The sequence below is a fragment of the Thermobia domestica genome, chromosome 3, assembly GCF_964235325.1.
Source record: "Thermobia domestica chromosome 3, izTheDome1.hap1.1, whole genome shotgun sequence".
Classification (NCBI taxonomy): Eukaryota; Metazoa; Arthropoda; class Insecta; order Zygentoma; family Lepismatidae; genus Thermobia; species Thermobia domestica.
In genome coordinates, this window is record NC_137456.1 from 95072839 (window position 1) to 95092663 (window position 19825).

Consider the following 19825-nt stretch of genomic DNA (forward strand, 5'->3'; position numbering starts at 1 on the left):
TTTCATTTCATTTTCCTTGTAAGTTTTAGGAAAGTCTATCTGAATACGAACAAATTCTTATTTTTTTTCCTTTCTAGACTACAAGTAAATTCTTTTTGGAGAAAATAGAGAACGCCAACAAGTTTCGCTTCATTTTTATTGCTTTGGCTGCTACAATTAGCAGCACAGTTGCTCAATTCTTTACCTACCCTTTAAATCTAGTGAAGACAAGGCAACAGGCTCGAGGTAATATTACTAATTAAATTTTTATTAACATAAACGTATTAAGCTGTATCAAGTAAGTAGAAAGATTTTGTAGAGTTTAGATCATTTTATGTGTAAAGAGTCTGACATACTAAAAATATCACAATATTTACCATTTTCTTTTGCTTGTTTTACATAAGTGAAAGGAGATAATGAAATGCAACTTACCACAATCATAGATAATGTTATAAAACAGAAAAAAATGAACCTGAAGAATTTTCAGTGTTGCCATCCATAGAAATTAAAGTGTTGCCAGAATAACATTTCCTTCAAAGTCTAAGTTAATTCAGCGACTAGATGAACGAATTCAACTGCATTTGGTAGGTATCATGTTGTTTTGGAATCCTGTGAACTGATTTTTTAAATACCATTATTACAAGTATTTAATTTTAACAACTGTATGTTAAAATTATTTTGTTTATTATAAATTAAATACAACTATTATTTAAAAAGTAGTTCACGGGATTCCATGTTACTGTATGAGTTCGAACTCGGGTATAACGCTGCGGCAACCCGCTCAAACATTTGTCATACAAAAGGAGAAGGTGAAGTGAACCACAGCACAGCAACTTGTTGGTTCCAGAAATTTCGTGTAGGTTGTAAATATGTGGATGATCAGCCAAGGTCCGGACTTCCCACGGTAAAAGATTATAAGGTCATACCACACCTCAATGAGAAAAGTCCATCCACTACCACACGATGATTGTCAAACCAACTCGGCATAACCCAGTGTACTGTAGCGCGCCTCTTTCACGAACTCGAGGAAACCATCAGAAGCTGCCACATTGTACACTCCGCATCAAAAAAATTGCGACATCTAACGCCGTGCAGCTAGGCCACCCAATATACACCTACTTATCCCATAATCGTGTCTGGTAGAGAACCTCCCTCCCTCTCCTCCTTTCTTCTCTCCCATACTAAAATTAGCTAACAACATGAACGCAATTCTAATTTTAAACTACACATGTATTAGTATCGATAAAATGAAATAACAAAACCGAGGCGAAACAAGATTCATAAATTAATTTAGGGATAAACTGAAACACACACAATGAAAAATTGAAACCAATGAATGTCTATTTCACAGAGGTTCAGGAACGAGCCAGAGAGAGAGAGAGAGAGAGAGAGAGAAGGCGAGAGAAGAAGAAAAGTGAAAGGGAGAACAGATAAAAATGTGGAATTTTAAACTTAGCAAGAAAAGAACGTAACATTATAAAGTTCCGTTACCAGAAATCCAACAGTTACATAGAAATAACGTTTGCTTTTGTATTTTTTTCAGGACTGTTCGAATATATAGAGGATGCTTGAAACATTCACAAATTCTCTTTCATAAAGGATAGCATACTCGATTTCCAGTAGAATTCTAGATCTCACGGGACACATCTAAGATAATGTCAACAGTTTAATACACATGCTTTCTTTCTGCGTGTTTGTTCGGTTGTAAATTCGGTAGTGTTCATTGGACGTCTGATGCAAACTACATTCTAATAAACCCAGTAGGTAGCGTAGATCATATCTTCCATTCCAGACTACTAATGCAAAGTGAAAAAAAGAAAAAAGAAAAGAAAAAGGAAGAAAGAAAGAAAGATAAAATTGAATGATTGCTATTTGGCTGGTAAATTTTTATTAGAAATATCCTATATTAAAAGTCCAAACCGTATCATAATGCAAAGTTACAAATGTTCAAATGGAAAATTGGATGTTCCTTACAGATGTAGCAGTCCTTGCATGTTTCAAATTTCAACGTGAATAAATCACATTGAATTATAAGATGGAAACAAATTTGTATCGAACTAGTATAAATAAATTTTTGTTTTCAAATAACCAAAGAGATTGCCATTTTCTAGTCTTTTTAAGGAAGATTTATCTGTATCGAACATCCAGCATCACTTTCATCTCTTGCGAATAGAACGTTGTAATTTGCACAGAGAGAATGAACACGCTAGAGATAAAACGGATCATAGTGTCAGTCGGATGATGTTTGTTAGCTTATGGACCACCACTGGATCGAGGATTTAAACCCATAGTGACCCGGTAATTCGACTGAGACTCGGTAACCCAGATGATAAAAAAGATATTTTGCTTATTATCTTGCGTTTAAACATTATTTCTTTCAGAGATGACCAGGACTGGAGATGTTATGTCCGGAGCACGAAAAACTCGACGCTGAAGTTGCCAGTTAATTACATTCTCCAGACCAGGTCTATCGTTCTCTTGCTCCGTTTTAACTTCGGAACACGCACACGCAGATGAAGTGCGTGTGTACGTGAGAGATAGGGGGAGATGTGAAAGATGTAACGATAGGATAGGGAAACGTCAAGAAACAGAGAGAGAGAGAGGAATATAAATATGAAACATACTTATCATTACAATGTATGATGAACAACACACACACTGTTTATTCGAATTCTAGTCAGTGATGCTTTGTAAGTTCTCCAACAGAAGATAAATCTCTGTTTGCAGCCATTATTTTATGCGAAAAAGTTATACTACCTGGTGGGGAATCGAACCCAGATTTTTGCTTGGAAGTCTGGTACTTTACCACTACACCACCGATTGCTTTACCCGAACTCTGTTAAACAAATGCTGTAATATTTCTTTCTGAGAACGATAACACGAAAACTGTTTACTGCAGATCAATGAAGTGTTTCGAATGTCCTGATAAATCCCTTGCCCTTTCCCAACCAACATTCGTAAATCGTCTCTATCATGATAATGGTGTTTGCTTCCACATTCTTAAGCATTGCACGTATAATATGAGAAATCGATATTCTTCACTATCGCTTTGTAAAAAATGCAAGGTTGGCACGAACAGGATTTGGACCCATGCTGGACATCATAACTCCATCAGTTTATTAATCATAACTCCATTGGGTTACCGCTACACTACCATGCCACCTGAAGCTATAAGTCAAATATTACTTACTTTAGGCTTGATCTTTGGAACGAACAAGCTTCTTCCTGTAAGTTTATTTGCACCTAAGTGCACAAAGAAATTCATTTATTCGACGACCTAGAGGGAAATTAGTGCCCACTAATAAAGGAAACCATATTCAATCCCGGAAAAAATACAGAAATAAAAACATATAATGCAGTAATTTCGTCGTGCAAATTCAAAAGTACGCCAATGATAAAAATAATGATAATAATAATAATAATAATAATAATAATAATAATAATAATAATAATAATAATAATAATAATAACAACAATAATAACCTATATTGTAAAATTGAAAGGGACTGAGACTTATAGTCTCTTGAACCACTCGACCGATCTCGATCAAATATTCAGCATTGATAATGTTCCTACCAGGGAGTATTTTTTATTTATTCGTTTTGATGGTGTTACTTAGGGCAGGGGAAAGATGAAAAATATAAAAAATAAAGAAAACTTAAAAGTCTTGAATCAAACGACCGACGTGCATGAAATTTTCAACATAGATTACGTTTGTGGAGTGGAATGCTTTAAATCATTTCACTTTGATGGTGGAATGTAGGGAAGGGGAGGACGGGGAGATATACAAAAATCAATTTAAATTAAAATAAATGTGACTATGTTAATGAGTTAATAAGTCTTGAACCACCGAACAGATTTGATCAAATTTTCAACATGGCTGAAATTCGAGCCTGGAGTGGTTTTCATCATATCACTTTGACGGTAAAACTTAGGGGAGTGGAGGGCAGGGGAAAGATATATAAAAATAAATAATAAATAATAAGTAAATGATAAGTCTTGAAACATGCGACCCGATCATTTCTTTAACATACATGAGATTCGGACCTAGTATGGTTTTCATTATTTCACTTTGACGCTAGAAATTAGAGAACGGAAATGCGAAAGGGATATATATATATATATATATATATATATCAAATTTAATAACTCTTGAACCACCGTACAAATCTCGATAAAATTTTCAACCTAGATGAAGTACGAACCCGAGATGGATTTCCTCAGATCATTTTGATGGTGTAACTAGGTGTAACTAATTGAAATTGCAAGGATAGCAACATTTAAAAGATAACGAAAAATGGCTGATATTAGTATCGAATCTATAATTTTTGGAGTCGCTGAGATGAACAGTGACACATCTGATGCCGTTTAAATCCAAATTCAGCCAGCAACATGAAGGAGGGGAAGACATATAAAAATGATCAAAATAACCAATATCATTGTGGAATTCATAGTTTTCCGGGTGGATGAGATGAACAATGGCACTGAAAATGCCGTGCTCCGCAGCATGGAAAGGTGAGGGGATATATATAACTCATGGAAAATGACCGATATCAAATAGCGCTTTAGTAATAGTAAAAAGTGACTGAATAACGGAGCATATTATTATTTTTTCTCAATTTAGCCTAGAATAGCGGCCAATTGATGCTAATAATAATAATAATAATAATAATAATAATAATTATTATTATTATTATTATTATTATTATTATTATTATTATTATTATTATTATTATTATTATTGACATATTTTTGAACTTACAGGGCGACATTAATTCATAATATGTTTTTATTTCCGTAATTTTTCCTGCATTGTATGTTGTTTCCTTTATTAGTGGGCATTAATTTCTCCCAAGTCGTCGAATAAATGAATTTCTTTGTGCACTTAGGTGCAAATACAGGAAAAAGCTTGATCGCTCCAAAGATCAAGCCTAAAGTAAGTAATATTTGACTTGTAGCTTCAGGTGGCATGGTAGTGTAGCGGTAACGTAATGGACTTATGATTAATAAAGGTGTCCAGCATGGGTTCAAGTCCTGTTCATGCCAACCTTGCACTTTTTACAAAGTGATAGTGAAGAATCGATTTCTCATATTATACGTGCAATGCTTAAAAATGTGGAAGCAAACACCATTATCATGATAGAAACGATTTACGAATGTTGGTTGGGAAAGGGCAAGGGATTTACCAGGACATTCGAAACACTTCATTGATCTGCAGTAAACAGTTATCGTTCTCAGAAAGAAATATTACAGCATTTGTTTAACAGAGTTCGGGTAAAGTAATCGGTGGTGTAGTGTTAAAGTACCAGAATTCCAAACAAAACATCTGGGTTCGATTCCCCACCAGGTAGTATAACTTTTTCGCATAAATAATGGCTGCAAACAGAGATTTATCTTCTGTTGGAGAACTTACAAAGCATCACTGGCTAGAATTCGAATAAACAGTATGTGTGTTGTTCATCATACACTGTAATGATAAGTATGTTTCATATTTGTATTCGTCCCTCTCTCTCTTTCTTTCTCTCTCTCTCTCTTTCTTGTCGTTTACCTATCCTGTCGTTGCATTTTTCACTTCTCCTCCCTCTTTCTCACGTACACACGCACTTCATCTGCGTGTGCGTGTTCCAAAGTTAAAACGGAGCAAGAGAACGATAGACATGGTCTGGAGAATGTAATTAACTGGCAACTTCAGCGTCGAGTTTTTCGTGCTCTGGACATAACATCTCCAGTCCTGGTCATCTCTGAAAGAAATATTGTTTAAACACAAGAGAATAATGAAAATATCTTTTTTATCATCTGGGTTACCGAGTCACAGTCGAATTACTGGGTCACTATGGGTTTAAATTCTCGATCCAATGGTGGTCCATAAGCTAACCAACATCATCCGACTGACACTATGATCCGTTTTAGCTTTAGATTGTTCATTCTCTTTGTGCAAATTATAACGTTATATCTGCAAGAAATGGAAGTGATTTTGGAGGTTCGGTACAGATAAGTCTTCGGAAAACACTAGAAAATTGTAACGTCTTTGAAAACAAAACTTTATTTATACTAGTTCGATACAAATTTGTTTCCATCTTATAATTCAATGTTATTTATTCACGTTGAAATTTGAAACATGCAAGGTCTGCTACATCTATAAGGAACATCCAAGTTTCCATTTGAACATTTGTAACTTTGCATTATGATACGGTTTGGACTTTTAATATAGAATATTTCTGATAAAAATTTACCAGCCAAATAGCAATCATTCAACTTTATCTTTCTTTCTTTCTTCCTTTCTCTTTTCTTTTTTTCTTTTTTTTTCACTTTGCATTAGTAGTCTACATCAGACGTCCAATGAACACTACCGAATTTACAACCGAACAAACACGCAGAAAGAAAGCATGTGTGTTAAACTGTTGACATTATCTTAGATGTGTCCCGTGAGATCTAGAATTCTACTGGAAATCGAGTATGCTATCCTTTATGAAAGAGAATTTGTGAATGTTTCAAGCATCCTCTATATATTCGAACAGTCTTGAAAAAAATACAAAAGCAAACGTTATTTCTATGTAACTGTTGGATTTCTGGTAACGGAACTTTATAATGTTACGTTCTTTTCTTGCTAAGTTTAAAATTCCACATTTTTATCTGTTCTCCCTTTCACTTTTCTTCTTCTCTCGCCTTCTCTCTCTCTCTCTCTCTCTCTCTCTCTGGCTCGTTCCTGAACCTCTGTGAAATAGACATTCATTGGTTTCAATTTTTCATTGTGTGTGTTTCAGTTTATCCCTAAATTAATTTATGAATCTTGTTTCGCCTCGGTTTTGTTATTTCATTTTATCGATACTAATACATGTGTAGTTTAAAATTAGAATTGCGTTCATGTTGTTAGCTAATTTTAGTATGGGAGAGAAGAAAGGAGGAGAGGGAGGGAGGTTCTCTACCAGACACGATTATGGGATAAGTAGGTGTATATTGGGTGGCCTAGCTGCACGGCGTTAGGTGTCGCAATTTTTTTGATGCGGAGTGTACCACATGAGTCGACCTCATCTCAAGCTCAGAAGAGAGTAAATGTGTGCCGACAACTGCTGCAAAGTCCACGTGATAGACATTTCTTAAAGTAGATTGTCATGTGCGACGAAAACTGAGTTGGTTTTCCAAAACCTGAATGTGCAAAAAATGAACAAGAACCAACAGCCAGAATCGATCGTCAAACAGAGCCGTTCCGAGCATAAAATCATGCTCTGTGAGTGGTGGAAAATCACTACGAGCGGGAAAAATCACTTCGAGTTCGCTCCTAATGGTCGTACAATGAATGCCAAGGCCGGATCAACCCAACTGGAGACCCGGGGCCAGAAATAATATGTGGACCTGCTGACTTCACCTAATATATTTATGTCAAAGTACAGTAGGATCGTTAAGAGACTATGTTTCATATTTTGAGTATATTTTATCATCGATTGTATCTTGTATGATTCTTTTTGAACAGCTAGCTGAGATTTTGATCAGAGTGGACGCCCCCGTCCACTTGAAGGCTCGGGGTTATAGCCCACTAAGTTCCTCCTTTAATCCGGCCCTAAAAACAGTTCGAGCGAGTGTATGCTGCACTTTGCTATATATCTCCTGCATTTGTGAACGAAAGCATACTCTGCTGTAACAGGATAACGCAAAACCACACTCGTCTTAAGAAACGCAACAAAAATGTAGGAACTTGATGAATTTAAAGTGATACCACACCCGAACTATAATCCTGACCTTGCCCCTTAGGATTACTGCCATTTTCAGTCAATGGCGTACTTCCTAAAATCACGATGCTTCACCAACACGAGCGGAAACAACAGAGACTGACTTTTTTTTTTTTTTTTTGTTTCTAAGGACAAGAAATGCTACTTACATGGAATTGAGATATCGACATTGAATAATTTTACGTATGTTATTCTGGAGTATATATTTGACAAATTCGTGCGTTTGTTTTGTGGAGTCGCTGTTGTTGTGTTTATATGGTGTTATTGGTTGAAGGAGTTGTCGGGAGAGAAGGTATGAGCATTAGAGTCATTTCAGGTTTACCTTGGGGGGCAAATCCACCCCAATATGCATAGTTTCATGTTTTTCACTATTATTATGCTATTTATTAAAATGTTACACACATCTCATATTCAGGAGGGGCAATTTACCCGTGCCCTCCCCAAATGATACCTCTGGGTATGAGTCTTTTTCCTGCATTAGTATACAGGGTGGCCAGAATATAAGAGTACTAACAGGCAAAACGCAGTCCTGGTTTTGAGGGGTCGTCCCGGCCGGTTTCAGTTTTCAGTCGCAAAGTTATTTAACAACTTCTAGCACTTTTTTCATAGAGAAGTTTGATGGAAAAGTCAACAGTGAGAGGGATTTCTCTCTGGGATTTCATAAAGCAACAAGTAAGAAACAATCGATATCACACAACGCAGGAATTACGAGCAGCTGTAAAACACGCCTTCACCCTCGTGACTCCGGAGTATCTCCGCAAAACATCTGCGAGAACTTGGCGCAAAATTCAGCTGTGTTACGACATGGATGGTGATAATATTGATGTTTATGACTCTTAAGACTCTTAAGACTTCAAGGTAACTGTGTACAGACATTTTACCATAACTAAAACTATACTGTTGAAACTAAAGGGGGGTACGCCCGCTTCCGGACCACCCTGTACATATGGCTGGTTTCTGCTGAAATATATATATTTCAGCAGAAACCAACCCCGAGAAAAATGAGCTATTTGAGAAATTAGAACATCATAGGGCCTTCCCTAGTCAGATAGTGAAATCGGCTCTTGATCCAAATTGGGTCGTTATTGACCCAAAACATATCTTTTGACCTAAAACTAAGCCAAAAATTTTTGGCCCCCTACAACCCTTACCGAGTTATCGTATCATATATGCTCAAAATTTAATTTTTAATTTTGGTGGGGCAGGATTAAAATATGAAATAATTTGAAAGTTTCATATATTGTAGACAGTAGCGTACCCAGGAATTTATTGCGGGGGGTCCAAACTAAATATGAAGATATTTTATATTAAAATTCCTAAAATTGCCCCTAAAATTAGGCTAAATTTTAAAAAAGTCGAAATTTCGGGTGGGACCGGACCCCCAGGTCCCCCCCCTGCGTACGTCCCTGATCGTAGATACCATGTATGTGTAAATGTGATTTTTAAAAAACATGCGTATTTTCTTTTCTTTCTTTCTTTCTTTTTTTGCGTGTTGAAAATTTCAAACAATCACAGAAAAAAAAATTGGGCGAACACATCACTAATTTTTTGTTCAAAAAGTTCCAATTTCCTTAGGCGCAACATATTTTTTCAGGATCTGAAAGTGATGTCAACATTGTCAAAAAAATAAAACTGAAAAAAAATCACTTGTTTTTTCACAGTTTCTTTTTTTTACCATTTTAGGACCCTCCAGAGTTAACGATTTTCCTTTATCTTTGGTCACGAATTTATTTAAAACAGGCTCTAAAGTTGAAAATATACAAATCGAGGAAGATATAAATAGAATTATTGCAAATTATATGGTGTTTGGTTTTTATTTGTTTTCATTATCAGAGAATATTTATGGGTACATTATTGCTTTGTACGTTAAAATAAATGAGTATGTATAGAAATAAATTTACTCAAACATACATACACACACATCCATATATATATATATATATATATATATATATATATATATATATATATATATATATATATATATATATATATATATATATATGTGTGTGTGTGTGTGTGTGTGTGTGTAAAATTAAAACATTGATATAGCTATAATCCAAATATAGGCTAGTTTTCTCTTGTTTTTCTCTTAAATTAAATGTGTTTCTGTTTTTATTTTTCAACTCTTAAACTTTATCTTTGTATGAGACATTAAAGATTTAACTTTGTGACTCTTAAAGTTATAACATTCAATTGCATCCAAAATTGCGAATTGGAAAAGCACAACTGCAGTTGTGTATAAAATAGATTTAAAATTGATCTTTTGTAAAAGAAGCATTGTAATAAAAAACATGCAAACTTGGGGAAAAATTGCAAAACGAGGTACGATACCCAAAATATGCTACAAGGAGGTTTCAAAGTACTCTTCTTAAATATTAAGTTGGATTCAAAGTTTTGACATTGAGGTCCTGAAATGGTCAAAAAACTTTAAAAAAAGCAGTTTTTCCAGTTTTATTTTTTGACATTGCCATGTTTTTCAAATGTTATCTGAAAAAATGTATGTTGCACCTAAGGATATCATATCATTTTGCACAAAAAAAGAAAACATCCGCGACGTCCCTCACTCAAAATTTTTTTTTCGATTTTTTGAGGAAACGTCGCAGTTTTTTGTTCAAAATAATGTAATACGCGTAACTGCAACATATATTTTTCAGGAACTGGTATTAAAAAGAAGGAAAACAACAGTCATGTTTAATATTTCCACAAATACGCCATTTTCAGCAGTGTTGCTAACTTTATCAATGTTTATATCTCCGGAATGGTTTAAGATATCGAAATGCTGAAAACGGAAAATAATTTGTACGTTGGTGGCAAACCATACAAGCAACTAGATATGATACTTATTTAAGTATTTTTTCAAATAAGGAATTTTAAAAAAATCAAATTTTCAAGCCCTATAAACTTTGTTCCTACTCATTCGAAGCAAGTCATAACATGACTATAGTATCCAACGCTAAGGTACTTTCGATGTGTATTATCCTGTCCTATCTCTGTTGTATTGTATATGTGTTAGAAGCTTTCAAACTTTGGGTGTTTGTGATACTACAACATCCTTAGTTCGCAACACTGAATAATAAATGTGGTACTTTAAATTATCGTTTGACATGTTGCTTTGAAATATATAATAATCTGACGTAGTGCCATTTGAAAAAATAGCTATAACTTTATATTGAGTTGGCAACACTTAGTTGCGTGCTTGTTTAATACATGCAAAGATAACCCCCTCTTTATAGTTACTTCGTGCAAAGTTTTGTTTTTCTCCCCCTTTTGGTTTCTCCGTTATCATGGTTGGATATTATAAATGGTGCGCCCTACATATACAGGGTGTTTCAGAATGAATGACCTGATTTTAAAAGTCCATATGTATTGATAAAAACTTACTATAAAAATGGGATAAATTGTAAAATACTCACAAAATCTTCAAGTTTTTGCTATGCTATTACAAATGCTCTATGTATGTCAATCAGCAGCAGACTCTCCTCAAACATTTGCCGAATTGTTTCCACCTGGACTCTTACCTTTGAATAAGCATACTGTCTCTTCAAATTCGCGATACCAACGGCGAATGCTTTTGGGTTCGGGCGAATCAATGCCAGAACGCCGACGAAAAGCACGCAAGACCGAAATCACTGTCTTTGCAAATTGTAGCACACAGAACGCCTTTTGTTGAGAGGACGCCATCTTACTTCTGAGTGATTGCAAACTGAGAAGACACATTGACTGACATCTTACGGCGATTTTCTGAAACTCTAGGCCACGCGCATTCAAACAACACTCATTTTCTTGCCGGCACGTCCCACGTTCCGTAATTATTATCGTCCAAAATCAGGTCATTCTTTTTGAAACACCGTACATATATAGATATATTTTTGGTATCACGTTATATATTTGTCCAAATTTGCAACATGGGATGGAGTTTACTCCATTTATATACTTATTTTTGTCCGATTTCTAATCTCACATACCGAATGTTAGGTAGGTACCAGCAGAAGAGCGTGGTTTTGTACTTAAGAGACGCTGTTATTTGAATGATTTATTCTTAAATCATTTTTGTATTGTTTATATTAATGCATTATTCAGTTTACTCAGGGCAGCGGCACATTCACAGCATCAGAAAGTCAAAGGCGTGTCTGACATATTAAGTTTAAAGTTGGATAAATTTTACGAGAGTTATCATCGAACATACAGAGACACACAATTACTGGTTGAATCGAATGGTAGAAATTTATAATCTCACTTCAAAAATTTTAAACTTAAAAATATTTGGAAGAAGAGAGAGGCAGAAAAAAGACAGAAACATAACTGGTTTTAGTGGTTAACTAAAGGATTACCTAAATTCGATGCAAAGATTTCATAATTTGAGTCTGTTCTTGCCAGGAGCACAGCTATGGTAGGGTCTACCGGCTCCGACACACCCAAAATTTGTAACTCGATAAACACTTTTATTAACTTCCTTCGTAAGATATATTTGCTTTAGCAGAGTAACAATTGATGTAGACTAAAGATTTGACCTTACACTTTATCTGTAATGTTGTTTTATTTTTTTCTTATAAAAATAATTTATTCCTATCATATTTTCTGTTGAACTACTTAAAAATTACTAATTTTCCTGTGTAGAATAAGAATAGTTTACGTCCGTAGTCCGTAATCAGAGCGTTGGACTCAAATCTATGTGGTCCCAAGTTGGATTTCCATCCAAGGCACCCTAATTTCCAGTATCCACACAGCGTCGTTTGACAAATTGGAGATTCACGTGAATATAAGACATGGTAAGTACTCGGTCCAGAAAGCTTCCGATACGTCTCTTAGAGGCAGCGCGCGCATTGCGCTACGTCACTAAAATGGACGTAGTTCCACCAGTCGCTAACAGATGAAGTTGGAGCAGGCTCAAGTTCGCGAAGGACTGTTACGCCAGTGGTTACTTATTAATAACAATAGTTCAATACTATGTAGACGTCGCTAGCAGGGCCGACTCGACCAGTAGGATAAACAGGTAGGCACTAGAGACTTCGGTCTAGTCGTACAGTGGGCGTATCCCGCTCTCTGGATATGCCACGGGAGTTACTTACCTATGCGAATTCCAAGATCAAGGGACAAACCTTGAAGGTGTACCTCGTGAATGAGGACTAAAATCGTCCAATAAATGAGGAAAAACGGAACAAGTAGTTAACGTACCGGCCATTTAGTAAGACCCATAGGGCCGCAACTTGTTGTAGGTTGTGAGCGAATACATATTGGTAGACCACTCCATCATTAATCTGTATTACAGTATTGGATTCTTCCCAACAAATATTTCTGGGTGCACGCCTGGTTCCTGTAACGCTGAAAGAGAGATGGAGAAAGTAGTAACTAAAGATTAACAGAAGAGTTTGATTCTAGTGGTTCCAGCCACGGTTCTGGTTAAGAAACTTAGTTCCTGAAAAAAGAGTAGATAGTGAACATCGGGGGAAGCGGAACAGGGTGTTAACTATTGGATAGCCTTGGCATCTTGCCACAGAACCTACATGGGACCCTTATTTTAACATTGTATGTATATGTAGGTGTTCATATGAGTATGCACTTGCACTTTTGCTTGTGAGTGTACACGCATCAGTAAATAAGAAATCATATATGTGTTTGAGCTCTTTCTTGGCTAAGCGGTTCGCGTACGCGCCCTTCGCGTGGGAGACTCGGGTTCGATTTCCGGCGGGAGGTCATGTGGTTCGAATTCCACGTTAATCAGTAGTTCTCGTCTCATATAGCCTCGCTGCTGAAAGGGATGTTAAACTCAACTCATATATGTGTTTGAAATATCTACTGTCGACACATTAGATATGATATTTTTGGCTTATTTGTTTTACAAATAAGTGCGAGTGATGCGGTAAAAAAATTAATTAAATTTTGAAGTAGGTGATACAGAAAAAGTTAAATTTGTAAAATGCAATAAATATCTAGCTAGAGAAATATCATTCACTTAAAAACAAAAAAGTAACAATAACACCATAGGTAGTAACATGGGATAGAATAGTAGCCAACTATAAACAGTAATTTCTAATAACATGGAGAGCGTAATATTGTCCTGATCTCTGACAATCCTTCAAAATTGACATACGATACTTAAGTCCATACCCTGAAAAAGTACGTCTGGTAACTACAGAATTTGTTACAGAAAAAGTAACGGATATATACTCTCATAACACTTTATCATTATAGTCAAACAAAATATGATTACCAGAATAAAATTAGAATGGCAAAGAAACTTTACAATTTTTATCTGGCTCTCAATTTTGTGCCAGACTCAGCACATTGACTTTATTTCTCAGAGCAGCCAGTTCTTAACACGTTAGTTTCTATACATAGATATTATGTTCTTGTGTATTCGACGTCTGGTGTAGAGTAAAGTGCTTGTCATAATGCTATGTCAGATATTCCTTGAGATTCACAGCAGAAACGCACACGTGTGCAGAATTAATGATACCAGGGTATGGCCACTATGGGAAGACAGTAAAAATAGCTCTTGGTTCTCACTATACTGTCGTGATTATTTCCAATATTAGACAAGAAAACCCACACTCAAGGAACAGTTAAAAAATCAAAGACTTCATTTGTAAGGAAGAAAGTCAGGGAAGTGTTTCTGTTGCTATACTTTTCGTTTGTTGTTTTGTTCTACGTTTAATGTTGTCTTCTCATCCTCAGAAAAATATTTCCTTGAGTAGCTTAGTAAACACTACGACTAATGAGCTGGACTGAGGGAAGAGGGGTTTGGGAAACAAATTTGGGAACCACTAGTCTAGTAGAATCAATGGACGTCATAGTGCCTGGATATATTTTATTCATGATTTATATTCTACCTATGTTCACCTTCATCATATTCATCAATCTGACTCTACTAATTGTGTATACTGTGACCAGTTGAATACCTTTTCTCATCCGGTTTCGGATTGTACTGATACTACTCTCATCTGAGCGTCCTTAGGTGCTATATTTTCTGTGATCTGTCGTAAATCACTTCAAACTTTGGACCGATATATTCTTTCTTTACCGAACTACGTGTTGTACCCGTCTAAGAAACTCAATTTTCTAAAAGTGGTATTGTAATTTTCTGAAAATATATTATATTTGAACCAATGTAATAACATTGTAAGCAAGTATAATAGTAAATGATGTTCAATAAATGATTTTTGAAAAGTTGCTAGCCCGTGCGTAGTGGTAGGGTGCTCACCTCCTGTGCCAGAGGTTCATAGTTCGATGCGAGTTTGTGGTTGGATGCACCGTATCTGTGGGTTTTCTACGACAGTGATCGTTTCAGATTTCCCGTCTGGAGCTTCGAAATTCAAGGCGGGGAAAATTTTCGATCAAGTTCAACAAGGACCACTAGTATTGTCGCAGTGTGTTTAACCCCTTAAGTAATTAAATTCCCCAGGGAAAAATCGTCTGATATAACTTTTTCCGGGAAATTCCCACATTCTCAAAATGTACCAATTATTTCATAATCATTCATTTTCATGAATCGTTCTTTCCTTTAATCTAAAGGATTTAATGTGGGACGCATTTTCGCCGATCCCAAGCGTTTCAATATTCGCGCGCTACCCTGTATTTTTTCAGGCGCTTCCCTAGCCAGTTGTTTTAAGTTGGTCATGTAAAATGTACAGAAAAATTTGGGCAAGTCTTTAATTTGTCCATTCGATGTCGAGAACAGAATCCAGCCAACCCCTGCGGGACTTTTAACCCGTTACTATTACTATTATTACTACTACGGGTGCACCGACATTGCGCAAATTTTCCCACGCTTATCTGTTGACACAGATAAAGCCTTAATGAGCAGGCAACAAAATTGGAAATTGCGAAAAAAATCTTGTGCAACGTTGCCATCATTACCATAAGTATATCGACTAATAAAAACAGTCACCAAAATGCAAGTCGTTTTAACAAAAAAAAAAAAAAAAAAATACAAAGTAATGGATAACAATAGCATTTTCAGTCATCTATATTATATGTGTGCAATGGCGTCGTTAGAGAGGGTGACTGGGGAATGTGTCCCAGTCATTCATTTTCCGTATCATATCTAACTGTAAGATTAAAACTGTAAGAATATAGTTATTGAAAGCAAATAGTTTTGAAATACTGTAAGGAAAACAAACATATATAAAATAAACAATATATATAAATATTTCTAGAAGTTCTCTTGAAATATCGTGAACAGACGTTCGACCAATCAGAAATAAAGATTTGTCTATATCTTCCAGTTTTGGCCAATCAGAAACAAGCACTTGTATACATATTTCAGGTGTGTCTACCACATATCTTAATAACTATCCTTTCACCTTTCTATAAATGATACTTAGATTTGCATTTGCGTCTTAGTTGTTCTTAGGTGCTGTGAGAAACATTTGTTATATATTACCTAGGTATTATCGTATAAATTGTTACAAGAATGAGTGGTCAGTGTATTAGAGATAAATAGGGCCCCTTGGCAAGAAAGCTCGCCCCCTTGAGTGATGCAGCAACTTATATCTACGTGTACCTCCTACATGCAGTTAGAATTCTAAAGCAGCATGTCGAATGTTGTGTCTCGCCGCGGTTTTCAACGAACTTAAAGAGTTCTGGTTTGGCCAATGGCCACCAATTAATATTGCTACCAAAGTGTTTACCATCCTCTTAGGTATTGATTAAGACCAATATCGTCTCTCTATGAATTACCGTTCCCATGATATTGGCCAAAAATGGCCGATTTCCAGAGATTTAAGGAGCATTATTTGAGGAACCGTAAGTCATAGAGAGGTCATATTGGTGTTGGTCAATATCTAAAAGGGTGGTAAATATTTTGGTAGCAAATAGTAACCGGTGGCCACTGTGCAACTGGCCATCAATTAATATCAGTACGAAAATGTTTAATGTTCTATTAGGGATTAACACTGATATCATCTCTCTATGACTTACCGTTCCCGTGATACTGACTAAAAAAGTTCGAATTTCTAGATATTTAAGCAGTCATATCTCGAGAACTATAAGTCATAAAGAGATGATATTTTGTTAATTTTTGCGAGAAAGAGAAGAGGGTGCGGATAAAAAGATTTACCTTTACATCTAGGAACAATTACAGCTATCCTTCCCGCTAGATCTCTCCATTCTTTTAAAGTTCGTTCTGGCAATGCTCTTAGAGCATTCTCAACTGTTTTATCCTGAAGATATTTACCGGACAGTGTACATTAGAAAGGTTTTGGACCTGAAATTGGTTTGTGGGCCTGAAAAGGGCCTCAGTTCTTTAATTACTGTGTATTTGCTTCACTCCCAGAGAGATAACAAAGCGTTTCCGTTAGCCGACTGTCGGCAAAGCGTGTTCAACGTATATGGCCAGAGCAAATGTTGAAAACATTCTCAAGATGGGTGCTGGTCCCTCCTTTGTTTGGACACGAATGAGGTTCGTGAACTGTACGTTTTGCTGTTTTAATGCATCTCTGATGTTATCTATGTTGGTTGTGGTTGGAACACCTTCTTCAGGAAAGCAATGCATCTCAGCAATTCTTCTCTGCAAAGCTTATTCTTCTCCGTTGTGCACTCTCCCAAATGTCACCAGCAACTGTATGTCAGACCTCCTCAGGTTCTGTTAAAACCCCGAACGAATTGCGGATATAATAAACCAATAATAGAACAAGCCAATGAGGAACGAGAATCACAACGAGCCAATCAGGATCGAGAATTAATCGCAAGTTTTAGTGAGGAGGGTAATATAAACAGGAAGCAATAAACTGGAGAAACATAAGTGAAACTTTCAGAATGGAGTTTACATTGACGAAAACAGAAAAAGGTGTACCTTGTGTATTAATGGGAGGCTTTAAGTATCGTTTCTTTCGCCAAGGAAAAAAAGGCTCAAATTGGAGGTAAGTTAATGTAGTACATAATTTTTGCATGTATATAAGCCTATAGCTTGCTAAGTTATGCAAAGCCTACATTAGTATTTTCAGTAGTCAGCTTGACCTATATTTTAGTAAGTTCTGTAAGCCTATATTAGTATTTATGCTAGTCAATAGGATCCATATATACTTTGTTAAAAGATGTAACACACTATTAGTATTAATGTCGGGAAGTTGGACCTATATTTTGTTAAGTGATGTAACCTATATTAATATTTATGCCATTCAGTTGCTTCTATACTTTGTTAAGTAATGGAAAGTTACATTAATATCCATGTCAGTCAGTTGGGTCTATATTTTGTTAAAATATGTGTCTAGTCCCTATTTTAATATTTATGCCAGGCAATTTGTCCTATACTTTCGTAAGTGAATAAGTAAGCCTGCATTAGTATTTATGTCAGTCAATTGGACCTATACTTTGTTAAAAGGTGATGGAAGATATAACATTTTTGCCAGTGAAATAGTGAGTACATTTTTCTTTAAATAGTAAGTTTAGAACACGTGATACGATTTAATTATTATTTCCTTTCTTTCAGATGTACTAAGAAAAGCTGTAATGCTAGTATAACAATGGATGAAAATACAAGTGAAGTTTTAGAAAGGAAAGATATTCATAATCATTGTGAAGATGAAGATGGTGTTCAACGGCATTTTCTTAGAGAGAATTGTAAGCGACGAGCCACTGAACAATTGAACGAGAAGCCAAATAAAATTATAAGGCAGGAAGTTTCAAAATTGGAACATCATGACACACTTGATCATAAAGAAATTAAAAGATGCCGAGACGTTATTTATAAAAATCGAAGAAAGGTGACTCCTCGTCTACCCAGAAACACCGTAGAGGCTATACAGCAAATGGTTCAGAAGCAGGATGATATAGCAATTGACGGAGAAAGATTCATCTTTGTTGATGATGAAGCTAATATAATTCTTTTCACGTGTAAGAAAAATATCGAGTAAGTATAATTTCATTTATAACCATTAACTTTGAAATGAGTTTCATTTACAGCATCAAGAAGTAGAATAGGAAGTAGTTGCTTGAACAGAAAAGTTCCTTTTTCCGTCTTATTTCCAAATTATAGTAAAATAGTTTTTTTTTTTTTTTTTTTGATTCTCACAAAATATATCGTAACATAGCATTTCACCTAACGATATGACACTACAGTCTTGTTTACTATTTTCTTTTCTGACACTAATCTTATTTTCTTTTCAGTTTTCTGTGTGAGTTCAGCGGGTTAGAAGTATTTGCAGATGGAACTTTCACTTATGCTCCTAAGCATTTCACACAGTTATATACAATACATGCATATAAAAATGGATATTATCTACCTCTATGTTTTGCATTTTTGCCGAAGAAAGACAAGAATACGTATGTGGTCATGTGGAAGATGATAAGAAACTTAGACAGTAGATTCGACTTGAAAATCATTTACGTTGATTTTGAAACAGCTGCTCACGAAGCCATCAAGAATGTGTTTCCAAATTGTGACATTCGTGGCTGCAGATTCCATTTGGGACAAACATGGTGGCGGAGGATTCAAGCCGACAATGATCTGCGACAAGCATATATGGATCCAAAATCTGAACTAGGTATTATTGATATTATTATGGTCTATTATTCTTTATTATTAATTTAATAATACCATGTGGACTTTGTTTTGTTATATATTAATACAGAATACAGTTGAAAATAGAATCTTATTCTGTTTGACTGAAGAATCTTAATTCAGTCACCATTCTTAAAAGCAAATAAACTGCTGTTCTAATAATGTACGAAATGAAGAAATTATAAAGCCAACAGTAAGATCCATCAATTTCACTACTTTCCCAATGCTTGCTTATTCTAACAAATTATTATTATTATTATTATTATTATTATTATTATTATTATTATTATTATTATTATTATTATTATTATTATTATTATTATTATTATTATTATTATTGCTTTTCTTACAGGTTCATGGATAAAGGCATTTTTTGGGTTGCCATATTTACATCCAACAGAAGTATCAGATGCCTTTACTCAACTAATATCAATGACGCCGGATGATACAGGGCATAAATTTTCCGATTACGTCCTAGAAAACTACATAGAAGACGGTTGCAAGTAAGTAGCTTCCTTTTGAATTTCATCTATAGTAGCACATGCTTCAATAACTCTTAATACTGCAAAAACTGTTGTCCTAGTTTGAACACAACATTAATGGTTGTGCTGATATG

General features: G+C 35.3%; 1 protein-coding gene across 3 annotated transcripts in view; it reads left to right on the forward strand.

The window, feature by feature from the left end:
* LOC145681468 (mitochondrial adenyl nucleotide antiporter SLC25A25-like) overlaps window positions 1-19825 on the forward strand; it is a 168467-nt gene that overhangs the window by 109975 nt on the left and 38667 nt on the right. For all 3 annotated transcript variants that reach the window (XM_081753110.1, XM_081753109.1, XM_081753111.1), the window contains one exon: window positions 78-225. In XM_081753110.1, coding sequence (XP_081609236.1) covers window positions 78-225 — 148 coding nt within the window. The remainder of the gene's footprint in view (window positions 1-77; window positions 226-19825) is intronic.